General features: G+C 51.1%; 1 protein-coding gene across 1 annotated transcript in view; it reads left to right on the top strand.

Annotated features, from left to right (window-relative positions):
- The window catches only part of LOC116579397 (zinc finger protein 211-like), a 32,865-nt gene extending 21,164 nt beyond the window's left edge, over window positions 1–11,701 (top strand). The window contains 5 exon segments of the mRNA XM_032324789.1: window positions 4,600–4,679; window positions 7,272–8,158; window positions 9,112–9,238; window positions 9,676–10,797; window positions 10,800–11,701. Coding sequence (XP_032180680.1) covers window positions 8,126–8,158; window positions 9,112–9,238; window positions 9,676–10,797; window positions 10,800–10,948 — 1,431 coding nt within the window. The 5' untranslated portion in view covers window positions 4,600–4,679; window positions 7,272–8,125 and the 3' untranslated portion in view covers window positions 10,949–11,701.
- Window positions 11,702–25,967: the final 14,266 nt, after the last annotated feature.

The following is a 25,967-nucleotide window of genomic DNA, read 5'->3' as shown; positions in this document are numbered from 1 at the left end:
AAAACAGTTTTTGCTTTCTTACATAAAACCAATTGGTTTAACTTCTGTTAACATTAGTCAGAGAGCACACAAGTGGGGCGGGGGAGGGAGGGTGTGCAGCAGGCCCCTCGCTGAGCAAGAAGCCTGGTGCAGGACCCAGTCCCGGGACTGTGGGATCAGGACCTGAGCCAAAGTCAGATGCTTAACCAGCTGAACCATCCAGAGGTCCGTGTTCATTCAAGTCTTATTATGGACCTACTTTTATCAAAATAGAACTGATTCCTCCCCTCTGATTTAGGGTCAGTTACTAATGCCAGTTAAGGACCATGCTGCCCATGTCTTAACATCTCGGGGCACTAGTTCTTTTTTTTTTTTTTTTAAGATTTTATTTATTTATTTGACAAAGATCACAAGTAGGCAGAGAGGCAGGCAGAGAGAGAGGAGGAAGCAGGCTCCCTGCTGAGCAGAGAGCCCGATGCGGGGTTGATGTTGATCCCAGGACCCTGGGATCATGACCTGAGCCAAAGGCAGGGTCTTAACCCACTGAGCCACCCAGGCGTGGGGGCACTAGTTCTTTATGAAATCTAAGGATACTAACTTCTCTTGCAGTGGGCTTGCTTTTGCAGCATCTCTCTCTCTCTTTTTTTTTTTAAGATTTATTTATTTATTTATTTATTTGACAGATCACAAGTAGGCAGAGAGAGAGAGAGAGAGAGAAGGAAGCAGGCTCCCCACCAAGCAGAGAGCCCGATGTGGGGCTCGATCCCAGGACCCCGGGATCATGACCTGAGCCGGAGGCAGAGGCTTTAACCCGCTGAGCCACCCAGGCGCCCCCCCCCTTTTTTTTTTTTTTTTTTTTTTGACAGATCACAAGTAGGCAGCGATTCAGGCCAGAGGGTGGGGTAGTGAGCAGGCTCCCTGCTGAGCAGGGAGCTCTGTGCCAGGACCCTGTGATCATGACCTGAGCTGAAGGCACTGAGCCATCCAGGAACCCCTTGCAGTCTCTTTTTAAAATAACACTCTCAACACTATTATCCTTTTAAAAATACTTGGGGCGCCTGGGTGGCTCAGTGGGTTAAAGCCTCTGCCTTCAGCTCAGGTCATGATCTCAGGGTCCTGGGATCAAGCCCCGCCTCGGGCTCTCTGCTCAGCGGGGAGCCTTTATCCTCCTCTTTCTCTGTCTGTCTCTCTGCCTGCTGTGATCTCTGCCTGTCAAATAAAAAATCTTAAAAAAAAAAAAAAAACTTTCCTCTCCTTAGTTGATCCAGTATATTTCCTATTCTACCATTTGTCTCTCTCCACTTTTACAACTAAACTTTTAAGATAAATTTTTGAGGAGCATTTTTTTTCTCTCACTCAATTACCTCAATTCCTATGTAGCACTCCACTCATTCAAGTTTGGTTTGTTAGCCTCACAACTCCATTGTCATTAGCTAACTCCTGAATCCAATGGTGACTTCCGAGATTTTGTGTAAAGTTCCTCTCAGAAGGTTTTACCACAATTGGCGTTTTTTATTCCCGATTTCTTTTCCTCTCCCGTCTTCATTTTCCCATTAGTCATTTCTGAATTCTCAGACTGCACACTCATTTCTGATCTCATGCAGTGTCGTGACTATAAATAGCACACCGTATAAATACTAGAAAACTTCCAGATCTATATCTGTCACAGACCCCCACATGTTCAAAAATTTCTCCTGCACTTCCTTGCAGTCCTTCCCCGGCCCTGGCCTTCCCAATTTCAGCCAGTGCTAACTCCATCTTTCTACTTGCCGAGGCAGGCCAAAAATCTAAATGTCATGTTTCATGCATGCGTTCTTTTTTAAAAAAAAAAAAAAAGGGCGAACTAACTTGATTGTACTTAACATACAGTGGTGCACTAGTTCAGTGTTGTACTAGTTTCGGGCGTGCAGTGTGGTCACTCGGCGATTCTCTACATTGTGCAGTGCTCACCATGATAGCCCGTGTGGTACCGCCTTTCGCCGCACATTCCTGCAGTACTGCTATTCGTTTTTATTAAAGGGTTATTTTAGGGGGGACCTTGGGGGGCAGATGTCTCAAGTAGACTCCCCGCTCAGTGCGGAGCCCTTTGGGCTTGATCTCAGGACCGTAATCAAGAGTCACTTAACCGAGTGAGCCCCCTGGGTGCCCCCACATTGATTGTTTCCAGATGCTGTACCTTTCGACCCCATGATTTCTCATTCCATAACTGGAAGCCTGTAGCTCCCACTCCTCTTCACCCATTTTGCCTGTTCCTCCAGAGCCCCTGTTTTCTTTACGTTAAGATGATACTTGGGGGGGACGCCTGGGTGGCTCAGTTGGTTAAGCAGCTGCCTTTGGCTCAGGTCATGATCCCAGCGTCCTGGGATCGAGTCCCGCATCGGGCTCCTTGCTCCGCAGGGAGCCTGCTTCTCCCTCTGACTCTGCCTTCCACTCTGTCTGCCTGTGCTCGCTCTCACTCGCTCTCTCTCTCTGACAAATAAATAAATAAAAAATCTTTAAAAAAAAAAAAAAAAGATGATACTTGGGGACAGTAGATCTGTAAAGGTGTGCTGATAAAGGAATGGACACCGCTAAGTAGATACATAACATTAGAAAACTTTGGTTTTGTTTTATTTTGTTTTCATTTTTGTTTAGAGAGAAGAGAGCATAAGCAGAGGGAGAGAGAGAGAATCTTAAGCAGGCCCCATGCTCACAGGGAGCCCAGTCTCCTGACCCCCCAGACATCAAGAGTTGGACATTCAACTGACTGAACTGCCCAGGTGCCTTGAGAATATGCTGATTTTCACAACATCATTACTGAAATGTTCTCTATCATTCAGTGGTTAATAGGAGTTATATCATTAAATTTAAAATTAACCTCTCTCAGGGTACCTGGGTGGCTCATATGGTTCAGTGATAAGGTTAAGTGTCTGCCTTCAGCTCGGGTCACGTTTTCTGGGTCCTGGGATCTAGCCCCACATCCGGGCTCCCTGCTCTGTGGAGAGTCTGCTTCCCCTCTCTCTGTGCCTTCCCCGCCCTCCCCGACTCTTGCACTCACTTTTTCTCTCAAATGAATAAGTGTTAAAATCTTTAAAAAATTAACTTTGGTTAGGGCCTGAGGTTTGATACACAGTAATTTATTTTTAGCTTAAGTATAGATTCACAGGAAGTTGCATAAATAGTATGAAAGTCCCATGTTCCCGTCACCCTGCCTCTCCAAATGATGTCTTAGACAGCTATAGATCTTACTCGGGTGTCGCCATCTTTAACTGCACGTGTGTATTATTACAGTAATTTGCCTGTACGTAGAGATTCACATCACCACCAGTGCAGTCAAGATAGAAAACTGGTCTGTGACCACCAAAACTTCCTTCTGCTGTTTGCACTCACACCAGCTTACCAACTCCATCCCATCCCTGTCCTCTGAAAAGCACTGATCCGTTCTCCATCTCTGTAGTTTCATGAACTGCACATGAACATGGGTTTCTGATGAAACCGAACATGTGAGAGATCCATCCTGCTCCGTGCATGTGTCAGTCGTTCACTCCTTACTACCGCTGAGTAGTGTTCTGTTGTACGGGTGTTAAAGAATTTATTCAGTTATTCATCTGTTGAAGTTTGTTCCTAGTGTTGTGCTATATAATGAGTAGATGCTGTGAACATTGATTTGTAAATATAAGCCTCTTTTTTATTCTTAGGAATTTTATTTCAAAATATTTAATCATAAATGTATGAAAGGAATTTCATCCTGTTTACTCCACTTTTCCCACCTCCCCTCTTAATTGGATACCATTCTTCTAAGTTTTAAAAAAAAACTAGTATATAACCACACATACTGATTTTCCATACAGTTTTATCTTTTAAAATTTTTTTTTATTTTTTTAAAGATTTTATTTATTTATTTGAGAGAGAGAGAGATCACAAGCAGGCAGAGCAGCAGGCAGAGAGAGAGGGGGAAGCCGGCTCCTTGCTGAGCAGAAAGCCCAATGTGGGCCTCAATCCCAGGACCCCAAGACCATGAGCAGAGCCGAAGGCAGAGGCCCAACCCACTGAGCCACCCAGGCGCCCTTCCATACAATTTTTGTTCCTTCCAGTGTTGGGGAAGAAGAGCTAATTACAGATGGCATTCTGATGCTTTAATACAAGATTATGACCTGAAGTTTCAGCAGCAGAGAAAGTTTATTGATCCTGTCCACAGCAACCTACTGCTTTTTGAGGGTTTATTCAATTCCTAATTGATAGATGCTAGTTTGAGTCTGTGATGATAATTCTACATGAAATAGCTCTGCAATTATGAAAGACTTGCTGCTATGATTATTATTAAATTGAAACAGTTTATCTGAATGAAGAGGTTTTCTGGTACGATGACTTTGTCACTGAAATCAGCCTCTAGCATGCTAGAGTTGAGATCCTTGGAAATTCCTCACCCTTTTCTTCAGACATTCCTATGAGAGCGCCAGTTTCGTTGAGAAGCAGAAACCTAAGCATTGGGGGAAATGTATGCATTTTCCCTGGGCTGTTGCAGACAAATTGAGAAGCTTAAGGAGGTGTAGAAAACTGACAGCATCTGTGATGTTGATGTGTCGTGTGCTTGAGGCTCATGGTCTGAGCTTGACTCCACACTGTCCTTGTCCTTGACAGATACTCACAGAGGGGTCAGTACCTTCTCAGCAGTGACTCTCTTCTGTGAAGCCAGAGCCATAGGCACCATCCTGATCCTGGTGAGTGTGTTTGACTCTTTCCACTCATTCAACTAATTTATTTTGTCCTTTTAGATAACCCTGATACCCTGATTATGAATCTAAGCTCTCGGCTTACAAACATCTGCCTTCCTGTTTCTCAACATCTCCACATTTCCTCTCTCTGTACTTCATTAGCAGTGACAGACAAAAAATCTTTTTCCCAACAGAGTCTTTGGGCTCTGAGTTCTCTCTAGAACACACAATTGTTTTATTTAGTAACACTTTAAAAAATCCTTATAGTCTCACAAGCTATGCCAGTGAATCTGCTGGGAATTTTGCATTCTGTGTTCAGTAGCAGTTGTAGGATACAAAAGGCCGTTCTGTAAGCAATTATTCAAAGGGAATTACATGAAAACGTCATGTATGGCTTTTTGAGGTTTGGGGAGTTTGACAGTAGAAATCCAGTGCTGATTTGAATGAAAACATTGGGTGAAAAATGTTGCATGTGAGGGGACAGTGTGGGTGGACTGCGATGACTATGAATGTCTACAGTGTCTAAATGGCATTTTTCATCTGTTGCTGTGAATGATGGAGGAAAGATTACATTTATTGTGCAGGGACCTCTTTCCCTTTTACACTCTGAGCAGAAGAGAGAGAGAATGTGGTTTGCGTAGTTGGATCTCTGTTCCACCTGTCTGGGTTCTGAGGGGGGGAAGGTTGTCAAGACTCCTTTTCTAAGAAGTTGCTGCCTTTGCCCGATAATGGATGCTCCAGGAAGGCTCCTTTCTGTCTGTGCTGCTGCTCGTGCCTGAGGGGCATGTGGTTGTCCCATCACCAGCAACACAAGAGGTGTGGGTTGGGTTCTACACCTGTGATAAAGCAAGTCGAACAAAGTGTTTGGTTTCCCAGGACATATATAATAGAAGTTATGTTTACATCGTAGTCTTTTAAGTGTACAAAAATCATTAGGCCTTATTTAAAAAAAACAAACCCCTAACCAATATACAGACCTTAATTAAGAAATACGTTCTTGCTAAGCTCTCAGCAAGTCCTAATCATTTTGTTTGTGGCTCAGGGTGGCTGTGGCAGTTTCTTCAGACAATGTTGTTTACCCTACAGTTGACTCCCCCTCTTACGAAACATTCACCATAGACCTTCTTTATCAGTGGTCACTTTGGCAGTCTTTGGGCATCTTTACCGGGAGTAGTTCCACCTCAGGCAACCCCAAGCAATGCCTTTCTCTGGTCTTCCATTCAGGTTCTTTCATGAGATTGTACTGTGCAGCCTTTCGGTCACACCTTCTCTACTTCTGATTCTCTGCAGCTACTGGTACTTCTAAGTCCCCACAAAGTCATCCGTGAGGGTTGGAAACAACCTCTTCCAAACTCCTGTTCATACTGGACTCTGCTGCCCATGAATGGCTACTGGAATGAAATTCCAGAAGGTTTTCACTTTACTTCCGTGGACTTACAAATTGTATTTTTCATAAGCAATAAGACTTGAAAATCAAAATTACTCCTTGATCCATGGGCTATGGGGCTCTTGCGTGGCCAGGTACATTGTCAACAAGTGAGCAGTAGGTCTCAGTCAGTAAACCAAGTTGTAAACACGGTGTCTCCACCCCGCTTTGTTGTTCCAGAGATTTCAGCCCAATTGGTAAGGGTCCTAGGATGTCCAGAATGATACAGGAACGCTGGCCCCCGCCAAGAGTGTTGGCCTGTCCTTTGAAGCCAGGCTCGACCTCTCTAGCTCTGAAAGCGCTAGATGCAGGGCGTCTTCGCATCACAGGCTGTTTTGTCTGCCTTGGAAATCTGTGGTATGCTCTGAGCTCGATCTTCTGGATCACTCGCCACAGCTTCTGCGTCAGCACTTTGTCCCATTGTGCTGTGATGGTGTGGAGATGGCTGCTTTCCTCAGCCTCAGGACCCAGCCTCTGCTGACTTTCAGCTGGTCTTCTGCCAACTCCTTACCTCTCTCAGCCTTTCTAGAAGTGGAGACAGTTAGGCCTTGCTCTGGATTAGGTTTTGGCTTAAGGGAGTGTTGGGGCTGCTTTGATCTTCTTTGCAGACCACTAGAAGTTTCAGTAGTCAGGCTGTTTTGCTTTCGTACCGTTTGTGTGTTCCCTGGAGTGGCACTTTTAATTTTCTTCAAAGACTGGTTTTTTGCATTCACAACTGGGCTCCATTCAGCCAGCTGTTGGGCTCAAGGGGCCTAGCTCGGCTTTCAACATACCTTCCTGGTGAAAATGTCCATGACACTTCCTCTCACTTGAACGCATAGAAATTGTACTCCTGTTATTAGTAGGCATAATTTCTGTATTTTGGGGTGTCAGGAAGCCTGAAGGTGGAGCAGTCAGAACAGATACCAGCATTTATGAATTCTAGATGGCTCTTTGGATAGGGGTTCATCACCTGGAGCTGTCAAACCTGTAAATTTTTCCACAAGAGACTTTGTAGTTGTTTTGGAAATGTTCTTCACACACTTGTGGGAGGGCTTGTCTTTACATGGTATTTCCACTGAGAAGCTCTTAGCATCCTTGACGCCCTGTCATTCATATACACACAGATTAGGGTGCTCTTTGGCACCACAGTTCAGGAGTATGTTTTCATCTCTTTAACCCCCGCTAGACAGATAAAATACAGCTGCTTCAACTCCATGGCACCCAGTAGCTCAGAACTACTCCTGCTGTGGTGAGCGGGTCCTGCACGGAGTCAGGGAAGCCAGAAAGCACAGTACGAATCTCTCACGGGAAGTGGTTTTGGTTTGGAGCTTTACCTTTTAAAACCCGTATCTCTTAACAACCCGAGCATTCGCAAAGTCTGGAGAGAGCCCTGAAGTGAGAAGCTTTAGATCCCTTTCATTTTCCTCACGGGGTCTCCCTCAGACTCCTTCTGTGAGTGACTTCAAAACTGGACCAAAGACCAGAATCCATGGCTTTCCAGCGTTGGACAAAAGCACGCCATGGGCAGTGAGCCTGGAGAAAACCAAGTGTAGGAGATGAGGTCGCCTTCTTCCCAGCGCCTCCCCCTCCAAAGTCAGACACAGTTGTGATTCTGAGTGACTCTGGAACACTAGGTCCGTGTGCAATTGTGAGCTTTGGGGACAGCGGGAGTAGTCCCTGTAGCCTCTGGGAGCATGCGGTCAGGGAGTCTAAAACTGCATCGGTGTTGAACATTCAGGGGATCGTCACGACTCCCCAGGAATCCAGGCACAGCACCCCTTGCAGAGCAGCTGCGGCTGTGTTCCAGGAGGTTCTGACGCGTGGCGCCCCTTGCAAAGGCCTGTGGAACGCTGAGAATTGCATTGCCCGGAGGACCCTGCGCCCAGCGACGCCAGCGTGGAGCCAATGAAGGTCCAGGAGACAGGCTGTTCGCTGTTCGGCAGGTCCAGAGCGCAGGGTCAGTCCGAGGTGACTGGGGAAGCACGAGAGGAGGCGTCCCCGTGGCCCTGGGCCGCTCCCAGGCCTGCTCTTCCTACGGAGTCCCATGGCGGCAGCTGTGCCCGCGGACCCGGCTCAGGTAAATGCTGTCCCCTGGGCCTGAACTCGGCACTTGCTTGCGTCCCTGCAGCCTGGGCCCCTTCCTGTCTGCCCCACGAACAGAGCGCGAGGTGGAATCACGGGGCAGGTCCTAGCGGGAGCTCCGAGGGCCCCATCTCTACAGGTTGCGCACTTTGGAACCGAACCTGTAAGGGAGAAGGTGCCGAGGACCTGGAAGGACGCCAGCCTGGGGGTTACTGGTGGAGGCAGCTGCTGAGCTGTGGGCAGCGCTACGGAAAGTGGGAGGGTTGGGGTGGAGGCTACAGAGATGTAAATCACAGCCCCAGAAGCCGGAGAAACGGTTGGGCTTTAAATTCCGTTTTAAAGTAGAACCAGATTCTCTATTGGGAAGAGTGAGGTAGAGAACAGGCCAAGCCCTGGGGAGGCAATTGGCGGGCAGAGGTGAGGGGTTGCGCCTCAGGTGCCTGTGGGAACTTCAGGTACTGAGTCTAGTCCTGCCTTGGGCCTCTCACACGCAGGTAAGGGACAGGAGAAGGACACTGGTTTGTGGCATCTGTACCTGGAGCCTAGTAGAGGAGCTTAATTTAAGGGCAGAGGTCGTGAGCTGGTAATTACTAATTCCCAGTGTTTGGATATTAAAGGGAGGTTTTTCGTGGAGGCTCTAGTCCAGTATGAGTAGTGTCCTCGAACCCAGAAGACTAAAGGCTGCCCTAGGAAGTGGGGTTCCTCTTGCCGAGGACTCATGATGCCAGCAGCTGTAAAAGGGGGGGTGGGAGCTGATGGGTATTAGGGACTTAGGAGCAGCGGTTGGACCTGGTGGCTACACTGGGGAGGATTTTAGGGACAGTGCCTGGTTGGAGGCTGGTGCAGCCTTGCAGACCTGCCTGCTGTTTGTTGCACAGGACTGAGACCTAGGGAGAAGTGGCACCAAGGCTTGCCTGTTTGTGGTTTCATCTCTCCCCCTCATGGCAGGGTAGTGTGACCTTCGAAGACGTGGTTGTGTACTTCTCCTGGGAAGAGTGGGGGCTCCTTGACGAGACACAGAGATGCCTGTACCATGATGTGATGCTGGAGAACTTCGCACTCGTGATCTCACTAGGTAAGACTCCCAGCCGGGCCGGGCCAGCTCCTGTCCAGACCCAGTGTGTGCTCAGGTTTTCTCCCTCCTCCCCATTGGGGCCAGCAGTTATGTGGAACACCAGGGGCTCATCTTATGAGATGTTCCTGCGTGGATCTGCATCTGGTATTGTTTCGGGCCATGTGCAGACTTGCTCATCCTCTCCCAGCCACTTCAGCTGGGGATTAGAGGGGTTGTCCGGGGTGCTCAGGCCTGAACCTCCCCCCTCCTTCCTGCACCGCTCCTTCCCCAAGTCTCTCCAGTGGCATCTGGTCCCTTGCAGCCCGCTGCAGGGCAGAGGAGGGAATTAGAGGCCGTGCTTCTTCCGATTGTGACTTGAGTCCCAGGGCTCCGGCCTGTTTTATCAACCTGACCTGGGGCTTAACAGGAGCTTCTCCCCCGCGTTTCTTTGCTTTCAGGTTGTTGGTACGGAATGGAGGAGGAGGAGGCCCTTTCGGTGCAGCAGGTGTCCATGGGCAGGACTTCAAGTCCAGCTCCATCCGTGTGGAGAGCTCAGCCCTGTGACAAGTGTGTCTTGCTTGGGAGAGACATTTTGTACCTGGGTGAGGACCAAGGAGCACATCGTGGGCAGAACTACATCTGTGAGGCATGTGGGAAACTGTGGTTGGACGTAAATTTTCAGCCCCAGAAGCACAATGAGGAGAAGCCATTCAGATGGGACATGGAGCTTGTGACAAGGTACAAACTGCACGTGTCAGGGAAGCCTTTCCCCTGTGGGGGAGTTGGGAAGGACTTCCTGGCCATCGTGAGCCTTCTCCGACACCAGGCCACTCTCAAAGGAGCCGAGCCTCACAGCAGCTTTGAACATAGGGACTCCTTTCAGGGTAGAAAAAGTCCGCCCGAGTACAGCAACCACGGGAAGTCCTTTAGCTATGACTGTAAACTTTTCCAGCATCAGCAACTGCACCCCAGAGAAAGTTACCACGACTGGGATAACTGTGAGAAGCCTTTTAACCAAAGCTCCATCCTTAGTGACTGTCCGAGAGCTTACCCAGAAACGAGGTCTTACGAGTGTAACGAATGTGGGAAATCCTTCAGCCAAAGCTACAACCTCATTCAGCACCACAGGATTCACACTGGCGCCAGGCCTTACAAATGCAGCGAATGCGGAAAAGCCTTCAGCTTCAAGTTCAGACTCGTCCAGCACCTGCAGATTCACACTCGCGTGAGGCCTTATGCCTGTGGCGAATGCGGGAAAGCCTTCAGCTACAGCTCAACCCTCATCAAACACCAGAGAGTGCACACGCGAGAAAAGCCTTATAAGTGTGGGGAGTGTGGGAATTCCTTTAGCCAAAGCTCCAACCTCATCCAGCACCAGAAGATCCACAGCGGAGCAAGGCCCTACAAGTGCAACGAATGTGCCAAGTCCTTCAGCTACAAGTGCAAGCTCGTTCAGCACCTGCGCATTCACACCGGAGAGCGGCCTTACGAGTGCGGCGAATGCGGCAAGTCCTTCAGCCATAGGTCCACGCTCAACCAGCACCAGAGAATTCACACGGGAGCCAGACCTTACAAGTGCGGGAATGTGAGAAATCCTTCAGCCAAAAGTCCAACCTCATCCAGCACCGGAGAGTCCACACGGGCGAGAAGCCTTACGAGTGTGGAGAATGTGGGAAGTCCTTCAGCCAAAGCTCCCACATCATTCAACACAGAAAACTTCACACCAGATAACCTCCTGCCTGCAGCTGCGGAGGACAGGGATGTCAGTGCAGCACACGGGGAAGCCAGCTCAAGGCCTAACCTCCTCCCGTGACTGGGATTTCATAGAAAGAGACTCCTGCTGGAGGAAACGGTCTACCCCCAGCCCCCAGACCAGGTTTGTGGGCCTTTAGGAGCCCTGCCACCTTCCTCAGCGTATAAAAACAGGGCAGGTTCTCTGGGCCCTTGGGAGATAGGGGGGTGGGGGGAATTATGCAGTCCCCCTTCCTCATTAGGTAGTTTTGACAGCTAAGGGGGTTTGAAAATCCTGGTTCCATGAGAATAGCCTCTCTTCTCTGTGGCCGCCGGCACCCCCCTCCCAGTGGTTTATTCTGCAGGAAGGAAATACTGCAAAGGAATCATGTGCCTTCGACAGGGAGGGTTCAGCTTTTCTGGTGGGCCTGATGTAGTGAAACCTGCACACATCACCTTCCTCTGCTTTCTTCATGTAGTTGAGGAGCTTTATAAACTTTATTTGCAGGATAGGGCTTACGGAGGCAAGAAACCGGTAATAGGATAGAAATTCGGCTGGGATGATGCTCTTCTGCCCAGATTGCTGACCCACAGAGAAGCTATTTGGAAATTCTCACTGATGCACCAGGCAGGGTGAGGGGACCTGCTCTCTATTCCATTTTTTAATAAAGCTTTATATAAAGTTAAGGATACTGGTAGACTGCACATATTTAAAATTGTATACAGACTGTAATAAATGGATCTATATGCCTTTTTCCTTGTGACCTTTTTCAAGTCCCTCCCCACCATAAGTAGTTTTTACCAAGGACTATCCTGCAACACTCCAGGATCTGCTCATCTACATTGTTTTATCCATTTTGTTCCCCCTCACTTGACCACCATAAATAAAATGTATGTAAAACACCCCCCCATGTAGTTGGGGGGGTTTATTTCGGAAACAGACTTCCAAAACTTCTCAATAATCTTCACTGTATTATGGACAAAATATTCTCTCCTACAATAAAAACTTGAAAAACCATCCCCCCAAAATGATGAAATTGGGAGACTTATAAAAACGCAATACACAAAAAGGCCCCAAACCTTAAAAAGTTGGCACAACCAGGCAACTAAGTGCGCTTGGGTGCCACAGTTTTAGGGTCAAGAAAACCAAGTCACTAAAGGAAGGCACAGGCCCACCCTTCCCTCCCATCATCTCTCTCGCATCCTCACGTGGTTCCAGGGCTTGGGGGACAGTGTGCACCCTACTCGCTCTCTTGAATAAGGCTTGCTCTACATTCCAAGATGGGCCCTGACACATGAGGAAGCCACCCCTGGGCCACACCCCTTTGTGTCCCAACCAGCCAGGACTGCATCCACCCTGCACCCCTGGGCCAGGATGCCACTTGGAGAGCGGGGCACACACCAGAGCAGGCACGCCTGGGTTCTCTGCCTGCTGGAGGCCCTGGGGCAGGAAGGATGTAAGTGGCCTTTGTGGCCTCAGAAAGGCTTCCCGTCCTCCAGCGCGCTCCGCCTGTCCCCCAAACCCCTCCTTTTTCCTTTCCGAGCCTCAGATAGCCTTAAAACACCAGGTGCTTGGGGGTTGCATTGCAGCCAACACCTGGGCTTCACTCCCGATGGGGTGGGGGGCAAGCCTTCAGGCAAGGCTCCTCCCCCTCCCCCATTCACCCATCAGCACGAGTTAACTAACCCCCTGCCTGGAACTCACAGCTGCACCCCTCTTCCACTGGAGGCCAAGCTGCAGTGATCATCTCCCAGACATTGCATGGTGGGGGCCAGCGTGGATGCCCCCTTCGTCCCCCACACACCGGAGGACAGGAGGAAAAAGGGACCCGCAGAGGCACCCACAAGCGGTGCAACACAGTGAGGTCCTGGTTGGGGAAAAAGGATGCGGCCACCCGGGGCCTCACGTACTGATCGATGGGCAGCCCAGGAACAGACCGCGGGCTGCCACCACCACGAGCCGTTCCAGCCGGGGGACACACACTGTGCCCCCCTTAGCGAAACCCTGGGCACGATGCCGTGCCAAGGTAACGGGGCTCCCCGGGAGCAAGTTCACATCCTGCAACTCCCTCCCCCCCTACAAACTGCTGAGGCCGACTCACCCCCAGCTAAAAGGGCAGACACCCCAAGGGCAGGAAACCTGGGCGCAAGCTGACCTGGCACAAGATCAGGGGAAGAGCCAGACGGGGAGAAGGGGGTTTTCCAGAGACATGGCCAAAGGATGGACGTGGAGATTAGCCTATACGCCCCGGGGGAGGCTGGAGAGGGAGGACGCACCCCTCCTATGAGCCCTGCTGCCCCCTTCCCCGCACCGCCCAGGGTCCCAGCGCTGCCTCCGAGTCTCCGCCGCCCTAAAAACCCTCGAACGGGCCACCAGAGGCTGCGGCCCCCTGAGCGGATACACAAAGACTCATGACCCATATCACCCACCAGGAACGAGGCCTTTCGCGGCAAGCAAGGGCCCAGTCTGGACCTCCAAAGTTGGCTCAGCCAGTAAAGCCCCCAAGCAAGCCACCCTATAGCTCCGTGGGAGTGGTGCTGCGTGCCACACCACTTGCCCCGGGGTCACACACTAAGTTCTCTCATTGCAGCCTCCAGTATATTCTAGGTTTAACCGCATAAACTTGCTCCAACCCAGCACCCGCGCCACCAACCCCATAGGTAAGGTAAAACAGCTGGTGGGGGCCGTGCTACCACATTCAAGCCACTGGTCTACCTCCCGCTGGGATCCTGCTTCACAGCCACGCCTGAAGGGCCACTGCCCCCCCGCCCATCACAAGGCCCCCTTTTCAGGACACAAAACCAGGAGAAAATCTCTTCTACCCGTCAACTTCCTTTCTCAGGAAAGTCTCCCCCCACAACCCTTAACACAGCTCGGTACTATGACACACACGTCCCTCATCAGCCGCCACCTCAGCTCCAGAAAACTCCAACGGAAACATCCCCTGCTCTTCGGTCTCCCCGTTCATAGGGACCCGGCTGCAGGATTCAAAGCCAGCCTGGGACAAGGTTCTACAGACGCGCCTGCCCTTCAGGGCCTGCAAGAACATCCCCTTCCCACAGCTGCAGCGGCGAAACGCGAGGGGGAGGAGCCACAGCTGACCCGAGCGGGTCCTCGTCCACACCCCCCACCCAGCATCGGGCTCAGACTCGATCACGCGGGAGGCCCGCGACCGAAGGATCTCAAGCACTCCCCTTGGGAGACTGGGTCCTCCCTGGTCTGCGCCCAAGAGCTAGGGATGATCAGGGCCCCTGCTGCGCCCCTCAATGCAGCGCTTGGTTCTCAGGCTCCTGCCACCAGAATCGGATCCGGATTCCCCATCACTCGGGACCCGCCCTTCCAGCAAGAACTACCGCGTTGCGCAATATGGTAAAGCATCCACCCGGGTTTGCAATCTCGAGGGGGTGCGACCACCCTGAGATCCCATCACCGCAGCCGCAGGAGCCCACGCTAGGGCCGCGGGGGTGCTGAGCCGGCAGGTGCTGATCTGCGGGGCGCGCTCCCGGGGAGAAGCCAGCTGAGGAAGCGACCTGCGGACTCTCCCCCGTCTGCTGACCCGGTGTGGGGAGAGGGGGCGCCCCCTCCCCCCGAGGTGGCGCGGACGCCAGACCATCCCCTTCCAAGCCAGCGTCTCGCACGGACAAAGGTCAGGGCAAGGCCCTGCCCCCCCCCCCCCCGAGCGGGCGCGTCCCTGGCTCAGGAAACGTGTAGACCCGACCCGACTGGCGTACGGGTTTTCTCCGTCCGTAGGGTCTGGCCACATACACATCCCGGGCCCTCACACATGGCCGCCGGCCGCGGACGGAGCCACAGCGCGGCCGGGAAGCGAGGTCCTGGAGCGCGGCCCCACGTCGCAGCAAGGCCGGAGGGCACGAAACCAGGGAGCGAACACGGGGCCCTCCGGCCAGCGTCTCCCCGGGCCCCTCCGGAGTCTCGAGTCCTGAAGGGCCCCATATAAAGCGGGGGCTGCCCTCGAGCACCCACAACACTCGGTTGGCCTTCAGAGCCCCGCGCACACCCCAACACGCGGTGCTGGCAACCACTGAGGTCCCAGCCGCGCGGCACGGTGGAGAATCGGCGGCGATCGGAAAGACGCACAGGAGGGCCCAGCGCCGGGAAACCGTGCGCTCAGCCCACCCCTAGCGGACACAAGATCGGGCTTGGACGCCTGGGACGCTCGTCAGCCCCTGCACCCTCGAGGCTGCCGCTCCCGTGGGATTGCGTCCGGCAAGCGCCCCCAACGAGGCAGCCCCCCCCGTGCCCGCTAGCCGCCCAGCGGGTCAGTAGCCAGGAGCGGTAGAGAAACCCCACCGAGGCGCAGGGATGGTGGAGACAGACCCTTCCACATCAGGAAAGAGAACCGCACGCGCGCCACTCGCCGGGCAGCCCCGAGAGACTCTGCCCTGCTTCGGAGGCAATGACACGGTTCCCGAGGGAGAAAATGGTGCTCAGCCCCGGAGCTCCACGCCGAAAGCGGCCTCTGCCAACTACGTGGCCAAGCGCCTACACAGGATGAAAGGGGAGTAAGCGGCAAAGGTAACAGCAACGTCCAGGGACAACTGGCCTGCTGCTCTCCGACCACAATCAGGCCCGGGAAACCCAACCCCGCGAGCTTGCGCACCCCAAGATGCCGGTCAACACACGGCCCCTTCTGGGTTCTGGGTACGACTGGGAAGTCCCGTCACTTCGGGGATCATCCGTACGCCCGGCAGGCCCAAACGGACTTCGCAGTCCTATACCCGTATAACCACCCAACACTCTCCTCGCACCGCCGCCACCGTTAACCGGCTGCACCTACGCAAACCTCCACGCAAAACGCGCCCGGCGCGGCGCCCTCCCCACGCGGGCACAGGCTCCAGCTCACGCACCCGGGAGGGGGTGTTCCGGGAACACTGGCAATGGACACCCCGGGGCGGACCGGGGAGTGTACAGGCCGAAGGGCTCCTCCCCGCGAAGGTGCGGGCAAGACACCACCAGCCAGAGCACGTCTGCGCGGAAGATCAAGGCTGCTCGGCTCCACACCCCTGTCCGTGCACCTGCCCGGCGGGGAGAAGAGGGGTGGAGGTGTTCCGCGCTGCGAACACTCGCCTCCCGAAGACCGCGCCCAGCCCAGCGACTGGCTCAACGGCCCTAACGGAAACCCACCCGCGGAGCGATCACCTCGGGCTCGCTTCGACCCCAGCTCGCTCCCTCCGCCGGAAACGGCCGCTTGTATAGATACTGCTCGTCCTCCTCTCCCAAGCACCCAACACACCGCTGGGGGACCGGGCGGGCTTTAACCTGTCCTGGGTTTCAGTGGCACAAAAACGCCAAGCCCCAAGCTGCATCACCGGTGTCCAAGGCCACGGAAAACCGCGTGAACAACCATGACAGGAACACCCAGTCTCATACGTAGGGGCTTCCGCGTGCTGCCGGCCACAACGGCCCACGGCACTAGAGAAAACCGCAGTGCTCGGAATGGCGCTGCCGCAGACTGTGCGGGGCTCTTGAAAGTGGGACTCGGCTCCCCGTCCCAGCGCGACTCCCCTTATATCAAGGCTTAAGTTTCTGCGGCCACCCGGCGGACTCCCGGAGCGCCAAGGACGCGGCCCTCGGTGGACGCCGAGTACCGGAAAAACGCATAAACGCGCCCTTCGAGAGTGAAAACCAAGTGCTGTGGTAGACGCGGAAACGCACCCGTCAATAAAGACCCAAGTGCAGCGGGAGGCTAGACACCCCCCTTCCCACCTGTGCATGCAAGGAGGAATCTGTCCACACGCGTCTCCGGACTGGAACGTCGGCCCCACGCCCCTTCTCGCAGGAGGCCGCCCACTCGTTCTCAGTTCCAGAACAGGGGCTCGGAAAAGCCGTGGAAGCACCACCGGCCACGCGCGAAACCAGAAAGGCCCCGGGGCACGTCCCACCCACGCGTTCTGCGGCAATCTTACCAAACCAACAATTACGAAAACCGAACAAGAATGACAAAAACCCGTGCGGGAACGCGCACCGGCGCGGGCCGAGGCCGGTCCACCCCGCCTACCCGTCGGGACCTGGAGAAACGTCCCACGGGGAGACCCTGCGGCCACCGGGGCCCACACAGAGCCGCAACCCGGCTTTCGACGCCCTAACCCGCCTCCAGCACGTTCCGGGTCGCTCTCCCCTATCCGTAGTCGCCGGCGTCTGGGCGCGTGATGCCCACTCCCACTACCCCATAACGTCACAGTTTGCTCCTGCGGGCGCAGAAACGCCGGGTGGGGGCGGGCGGAACTTCTGGGCAGCCTCCCGAGCTCGCCCCGCATCGCGCCTACGCCCACCACCCTAAAGACCTGCGCATCCAATCTTCCGCGAATGGATGGGCCGCGACGCGCGGGCGAGAGCGGGAGAATCCCGCTCTGGAACTCGGCGCCGGGCACCAGGGCCAAATCCCCTCCCTCGTCGGTTTCGCCGGAGCTCCGGGGGGAGAACGTACAAGAGCGGCCACTGGGTGGCGACCGACAACCGGCGCGAAAGTCAGCGGGAACGCTCTGCACCGCCGCAGGGGAGGGCGCACTGCCCGCGGCCCGGATGTCCGAGCTCCTCCCGCCCCACCGCGGACCGCGTCTCCCAGCCCGGGGCGGGGTTGGCGTCCGCCCCGAAGTCCCCCTTCTGCCGGGGGCGGAGGGGGAGGGCAGCTTGTGATTCCAGGTGGCTGCTAAGAAAGGGACAGACGAACGCGTGGAAAGTTCCTCGGAAAGGCCTGCAGACCTGGACTGCGGGCGTGAGCTTCCCGGAGCAGCCCGAACGCTTCTGCGGCTCCCAAGAGGACCTAATTGGCGGGTGGACACTGTAAAAATCCACACACATGCTCGCAGACTGACCAGGGATGTATGGATCACTGTAATTCTATCATTTCCGGCCGAGAACGTCTTTCTAAAGCATTACAACAAAGCCCCAAAACCACAAAGAAGTTGATAGACCGGACCACATTAAAGCTTAAACAAGATCCTTCCCTGCATATACAACAAAGAAGTAGACAACAAACATACCTAGAGAACGTCGCTGCAAACTCACACATAGTTAGAAAAGTATCAATTCCAGTGTTACTTATCAAAATGATGAGAAAATCAAAGAGCAATTAATAGCTGGTTTACTAAATATAGTATTTGCCCATCCACGCACCGCAACACTCGTGTGTATGTTTGCAATGAGGTAAGTGCTGCCGAACTATTCCATGGAAATAAAAAACGCTGTAGATGGACGCCTGGTGGCTCAGTGGGTTAAAGCCTCTGCCTTGGCTCAGGTCATGATCCCAGGGTCCTGGGATGGAGCCCAACATGAGGCTCTCAGCGGGGAGCCTGCTTCCTCCTCTCTCTCTCTGCCTGCCTCTCTGCCTACTTGTGATCTCTCTGTCAAATAAATAAAAAATAAATCTTTTTTTAAAAAGCCGCTGTGGAACATTCTTTGCTGTAAACACACACTTAAGTATTTCTCTTAAGCAATATATGCAAGTGATCTATTTTTTTTAAAGATTTTATTTATTTGACAGAGAGAGATCACAGAGAGGCAGAGAAGCAGGCAGAGAGAGAGGGAGGAGGAAGCAGGCTCCCTGCCGAGCAGAGAGCCCAATCCGGGGCTCGATGCCAGGCTCGATCCCAGGACCCCGAGATCAGGACCTGAGCTGAAGCCAGAGGCCCAACCCACTGAGCCACCCAGGCACCCCGCAAGTGATCTATTTTTTAAAAAATTTTATTTGAGAGAGAACATGCACGAGTGGAGGTAGGGAGAGGGAGAAGCAGACTCCCCGCTAAGCAGGGATCCAGATCCCAGGATCATGACCTGAGCCCCAGGCAGAGGCATAACCAACTGAGAGCCACAGGCGCCCCTATGCAAAGGAATTAGAATCGCTACAGCAATTTCAAAAAAACAAGAATAAAATTGGCAGACAAGACAGACTGATCAATGAAAAGAAACCCAAACAAAGAGACTATCAGAGGAGGTCTGATTGAACCCTAAGTTGAACCCCAACACATTGGAGGTTCCCCACTCTCTCCCCTGTCCTTGGAATGTGTGCTGTGCCTATCCTCCGCAGGGGAGCTAGTCCACAGACACAGCTTTGAGAGAATACAGGGTCGTTGAGACCATCTGGATGGTATAGGTGACTGAACCCCATTAAGATCTCTATAAATGTTCAAGATTTGGTGGCAGGTAAGGAGATGTACTCCTCTGGTGGCATCCCCCCCCACAAGCCTCATATATTAGTTTCCTTGCTTATTAAACCTGTCAGCTACCAATCTGGGGTGGACTTTCTTCTTGGCTGGTCTCTTCCTGCCCTCTGCGTAAAGGGCCGGCTTTCAGATTACACCCAGGAAGCTCCGGAGGAGCTTGCAAACTGACATTTGCTCTAGCCCAATAGATTTTTGGCAAACATGCAAAAGCAGGGACGCCTGGGTGGCTCAGGTCATGATCCCGGGGAGCCAGTCGACGGATGCTTCTCCCTCTCCCTGCTTGTGTGCTCTCACTCTCTCTCAAATAAATAAAATCTTTAAACAACAAGAACAAGATTTCTGTATTTCAGAGAAACAGTGAGGGCAGGGGGCAGGGTGAGAGAGGCCTAAGCAGACTGTGTGCTGACCGGGGAGCCGGACATGGCAGTTCTACCTCACGACCCTGAGATCCTGATCCGAACCGAAACCAAGAGTCAGATGGGATGCACAACCAACTCAGCCACCCAGGTGCTCATGGAATAATTTGTTTTTAAACAGGATTTATCAGGGCGCCTGGGTGGCTCAGTGGGTTAAGCCGCTGCCTTCGGCTCAGGTCATGATCTCAGGGTCCTCGGATCGAGTCCCACATCGGGTTCTCTGCTCCGCGGGGAGCCTGCTTCCTCCTCTCTCTCTGCCTGCCTCTCTGCCTACTTGTGATCTCTCTGTGTCAAATGAATAAATAAAATCTTAAAAAAAAAAACAACACAGGATTTATCAGGGAGCCACCACTCCGGTCATAATCCCAGCTTTCTGGGATGGCGCCCCACATGGGGCTCCCTGCTCAGCGGGAGGGCTGCTTTTCCCTCTCCCACTCCCCCTGCTTGTGTTCCCTCTCTTGCTGTCTCACTCTGTCAAATAAGTAAATAAAATAAAATAAAAACCAGGAATATGTGTGTGTGTGTGGTTTTTTTTTTAAGATTTTATTTATTTATTTGTCAGAGAGAGAGCGAGAGCGAGCACAGGCAGACAGAGTGGAAGGCAGAGTCAGAGGGAGAAGCAGGCTCCCTGCGGAGCAAGGAGCCCGATGTGGGACTCGATCCCACGACGCTGGGATCATGACCTGAGCCAAAGGCAGCTGCTTAACCGACTGAGCCACCCTGGCGTCCCGTGTGTGTGTGTGTTTTAAAGAGCAGTTTTGGGTTTACAGCAAACCTGAGTGGAGAGTCCAGAGATTTCTCCTACGTTCTCTGCTCTGCCTTCGCAGGTCCCCCGCCTCGAACACACACCGGCACTCGGAGCGCGCCCTGCCCCCACGCTTGCCTAGCAGCATGCCGCGCCAGAGCACTATGTTGGTTCTTCCTGAAGGACATTTCAGTTGCTTCCAACCAAGTTTTGGCAGTTATAAATAAAGTTGTGGTAAACATTGGTGTGCAGGTTTCTGTGTGAACATAAGTTTCTTACTCGTTTGGGTCAGTAATTTGTTGCTGGATCTTGTGGTAAGAGCAGGTATTATTTTGAAAGACACTGCAATAAAGGGCAAGTATCCAAAATCTATAAAGAACTTATCAAACTCAACAACCGAAGAATAAGCCAGTCAAGAAATGGGCAGAAGACATGAACAGACATTTCTCCAAAGACAAACAAATTGCCAAGAGACACGTGAAAAAGTGCTCAACATCACTCGGCATCAGGGAAATATAAATCAAAATCGCAATGAGATCCCACCTCACACCAGTCAGAATGGCTAAAATTAGCAAGTCAGGAAACAACAGATGCTGGGGAGGATACGGAGAAAGGGGAGCCTTCTACACTGTTGGTGGGAATGCAAGTTGGTGCAGCCACTCTGGAAAACAGTGTGGACGTTCCTCAAAAAGTTGAAAATAGGGATGCCTGGGTGGTTTAGTCAAGTGTCTGCCTTCCGCTCAGGTCATGATCCCTCTGCTTCCCACCCCCCTGCTTGTGCTCTTTCTGTCCTAGATGTCCACCAACAGATGAATGAATAAAGAAGATGTGGACTACACAGCCAACAAAAAATGAAATATTTCCATTTTCAATGATGTGGGTGGATCTAGAGGATATTATGCTAAGCAAAATAAGTCAGTCAGAGAGGGACAATTGTCACATCTCACTGATATGTGGAATTTAAGAAAACAGAGGATCATAGGGAAAGAGATGAAAAAATAAAACAAAATAAAACCAGAGAGGGGGGCAGGGGAGACCATTTATTTTTTAAGTTTTTAAAAAAATCTTATTTATTTGAGAGAGAGACAGAGTGAGAGCGTGCGCGCATGAGAGGGGAGAAGTCAGAAAGAAGCAGATTCCCCGCTGAGCAGGGAGCCCAATGTGGGACTCTATCCCGGGACTCCAGAATCATGACCTGAGCCGAAGGCAGTTGCTTAACTGAGTGAGCCACCCAGGTGCCCAGGAGACTCTTAACCATAGGAAACAAGCTGAGGGTTCCTGGAGGGGAAGGAAGGAGGACGGGGTACCTGGGTGATGGACATTTAAGGAGGGCATGTGATGCAATGAGCACTGGGTGTTATGTAAGACTGATGAATTACTGATCTCTACCTCCAAACCCAGTAATATACTATATGTTAATTAACTGAATTTGAATTAAAAAAGGACACTGCAAATGTACATATAATTTGTTAAGATGGTATCTGAGAGCACGTTTTCACACCAAAGCATCAAACCAATTCAGGAGGTAGAATTCCAAGATGCCAAAAAGGAAGATGTCAGGGCACCTGGATGGCTCAATGGGTTGAGCCTCTGCTTCGGCTCAGGTCATGGTCTCAGGGTCCTGGGATAGAGTCCCGCATTGGGCTAGCTGCTCATCAGGGAGCCTGCTTCCCGCCACCCCCCCTCTCTGCCTGCCTCTCTGCCTAGCTGTGATCTCTCTCTGTCAAATAAATAAAATCTTAAAAAAAAAAAAAAAGGAAGATGTCATTGAGGGAAAACCATAAGTTAATTGTCTTAGGGTTGCAGCTGGGTCCGAGAACTACACTGACACAAGGCAGATTAAGAGGAGAAAAGGGCACAAATTTACTATAACTTTCACAAGACATGGGAGCCCTCCGAAGGAAACAAGGACCCAAAGAAGTGGCAAAACCTAAACCCTTTTATTTTGGGCTGAAAAGAGACATGGTTGTGGGAAGGTAAATAAGCTCCATGGAGAAACTAAAGGAAGATAAGCATTACTTTTATAACAAAGTCTACACAGAATTTCCTTATTCTGAGCTTCCTGTCCTCGACAAGAATGTCACTCTCTTTCTGGCACAGGGAGGACATTTTCCATGGAAAGGGTGGGATCTCCTACTTCCAGGAAGGTAAGGGGAGAGGTCAGTGCACCCTCAGGCACCTGTGGTCTCAGGGGCTTTATATATCAATCGATATTCTTGTATCTTTGTATCTCAGTCTTTCATTCCAGGCTTGGCTTCTGACAGGAGGAGGGACATATTTTCACGAAGGGCACATTTTCCATAAATGATGAGATAGGCACGGAGAATCAGATGGGAACAAATCTGTGCATACTCTTCTCTCCTGTGGCAGGCGGATGATTCAGTTCCTGCCAGATGGGACTGCTTCATGATCAGGCAAAGTAGCAGGTGAAAAGAAGGGTAAATCGTGTTAGAAGAACATGGAGAAGGTTGGTTATAACCCAGAACAACAATTTCACTGGAGGCAGATGAACTTAAATGATTTCCAAACCATGTTGATGGGAGAGTCAGTGTGCAGGCAACTTTGGCTCGACAGCGCCACCACAAGGCTACTTGGGGATTTCATCTCCTGCCTTTTCTCACAGGGGAGGAGGAAGACGGACACACACAGTTGACCCCCCATACATAGCGCTTCCAAATAAAGGGAGGACAATCACTGGGCAAATAATGACTCTAAGGGTTGTTTGAACTCTAAAGGTTGTTTCAAAGAGCTAACACAACAAGGAGGATGCAAATGGACTTGCCATTGAATTGGATGCTTACAAGTGGCTAAAATGATAAATTGTATGTGATATCTATTTTTACCACAGTTTTAAAAATTTATTTGATATAGAGAGACACTAAGAGAGGGAACACAAGCAGGGGGAATGGGAAAGAGAGAAGCAGGCTTCCCGCTGAGCAGGGAGCCTGACGTGGGGCTTGATCCAAGGACCCCGGGATCATGACCTGAGCTGAAGGCAGACATTTAACCGACTGAGCCACCCAGGTGCTCCTATTTTTACCACAATTTAAAAAACCAAAGCAACACCCTCCTCTTCTTGACATGGAGTAAGGGACTTCCAGGATCTGAGAGAGCGGCTCATTGCCAGTGTGAAAAACCAGGGTTCAGAAATTTGGAAAATTTTATTCCTCTTGAGGTGAACAAAATTGTAAATAGGTATAGTTCCTGTAATTCAAAAGGAAAGGCAGGGGAGTTTTAACATTTAGAAGCATACTCTGTCCACTTATCACAGCATTTACATTATAAATCACATGTAATTTCCTTGCAGGGATAGCACCAGAGCATCAAAACATTGAAGAGGACCAACGCTATCATCAAATCTTCTGTCAGGGGGGTGCTCAGTGCTTGAGCGTCTGCCTTTGGCTCAGGTCATGGTCCCAAGATCCTGGGATCCAGCCCCGCTTCAGGCTCCCTGCCCCAAGGGAAGCCTGCTTCTCCCTCTCCCAGTCCCCCTGCTTGTGTTCCTGCTCTCTCTCTGTCAATAAGTAAAATCTTAAAAAAAAAAAACAAAAAAACTTCCATCAGGGCCCAGGTGGGCAGAGTGTGAGTGACCCCAAGGATGTACGGAAAATTGGTGAGGAGGTGGGGCAGACTCTTTTGGTATGTGTGTCTACATTCAGCAGGTGTAGGAAAAGAAAAATGATGTTTCCTCCATTGCCCTTTTATGTTCTTGGCTGAGGTGCATGTACCACAAAGATAGCTACGAGGGAGAGAGGATGTTTATTGCAGCATGCAGTGCACATCTCCAGGAGAAAACTAAACCAGAAGTAACTCAAAATGATGGCTCTGAACTCCAGCTTCTATAGCATCAACAAATAACAATTAGGTTGTGGAGAAACGAGAGGAGAAAAAGCAGTCGTCTTAGGGCTCCCAGGTTGGCTTTCGCGAAAAGGTAAATACATGGGAGACTAATGTAGTAAGGTTTTGTGTATAGGTTTCTCTGGTGCTTTCTCTGTGCTGATAACATATCTTCTGTCTTCCTGTTTCAGAAAGAATGTCTTTTCTGTGGGAGTTTTATAGCCTTCTTTCAGGGAAAAAGGGAAGAATCTCCGTGTCCTTCTTGTGCCTACTGTTTTGTGTCTTGAATTAAAAACAACCTATATATGAAAGCTGCTTCTTTTGGGGTGAAATATTCTGGTTCCCTCCCTTCACAAGGAAAACTGAGCTCTCTTTATTAAAACAAACAAGTATTCGTGCTTTTCTTCACTGATGTTGTATAGTTGGGCTAACGGCTCCATGGTGAGCATCCCCTACAGGTACAAGAGGCAAGGACAATGGCGTCATGCCCCCAGACTCTCCCGAGACCAGAGCCACCCAAACCCTCCTGATACTGGTGTGCACCTTTGTCACCTTCTCCCTTTCTTCCACCTTGGTACTTTATATGGGGCTATTTGATAATCCAAAATGTGGCTAATAAACACCACTGCACTTATGGAAACATGTTTCCCCACTTTTATCCCCTTTGTGCTCATCAGGAACAACAACCCCTGTCTCCAGGTTGTTCCCCCTGCTGGGATAAAAAGATAATTTTTTCTAAAATTTTCACAAGGTCTGGCAGTTTGTGTGGTCTGCAACATATTCATATGTCCATTCATCCATTATGTAAGGTTAAGTCTCCACCATGAAGCAAGACTTTTGGGTAATTCAGTGGCAATACATTTGACTGACAAGTGGCCCCAGTCCTTATTGGGGTTGAAATACACCGCAATGATCTTAGGACACACATTTTTCTCCAGTCTAGCCACCCTGAAATTGGGCTACACCATATGCTGAAGAACATCTTGTACTTACGGCTGAACTTTGTCCCTTTCCTAGTGCACCAGCTAAGTGAGACACACAACAGAGGGAGAAACTGTCAAATCCTTAAAAATGTAAGCAATCTTATATACATAAACCAATTTATGTACATAAACCAATGTTTAAAAACACTTAAGGGGTGCCTGGGTAGCTCAGTCAGTTCAGTTTCTGACTCTTGGATTCGGCTCAGGTCATGATCCCAGGGTGGTGAGATCAAGCCCCACTGTCAGGCTCCAAGCTCAGTGGGGAGTCTGCTTTAGATTCCTGCCCTCTCCCTCTGCTACCTCCCCCAGCTCATGTTCACTCATGCTCCCTCTGAAATGAATCTTTTTATTTTTAGGTTTTTATTTATTTGACACAGAGACAGAGTACAAGTAGTCAGAGCAAGAGGCAGTGGGAGAGGGAGAAACAGGCTCTCTGCTGAGCCCCTGATGCAGGACTCGATCCCAGGACCCTGGGATCATGACCTGAGCCAAAGGCAGCTGCTTAACCAACTGATCCACCCAGGCACCCCTCAAATAAATCGTTAAAAAAAAAAAAAAACCCACACTCTTGCAATAACACAAAAGCTCTGAGATCTCCTGTTTCTTACCTGGTGATCCAAGGGTCAAGGCCATTATTCAAAATCACAATTTAGCAAATTTTTATTAGAAAAACAGCTTTGTGGATGGTTATGTTTAGCAACATAAAGAGCCAATCCCAGGGGCATCTGGGTTTTTCAGCTGGTTAAGCAGCTGCCTTTGGTTCAGGCCATGATCCCAGAGTTCTGGGACTGAGCCCTGCTCAGCAGGGAGTCTGTTTCTCCCTCTCCTTATGTCCCTGCTCCTTCTCTCTCTCC

This window comes from Mustela erminea, chromosome 19, assembly GCF_009829155.1.
Source record: "Mustela erminea isolate mMusErm1 chromosome 19, mMusErm1.Pri, whole genome shotgun sequence".
Taxonomy (NCBI): domain Eukaryota; kingdom Metazoa; phylum Chordata; class Mammalia; order Carnivora; family Mustelidae; genus Mustela; species Mustela erminea.
This window is presented reverse-complemented; position numbering and strand designations above follow the sequence as displayed.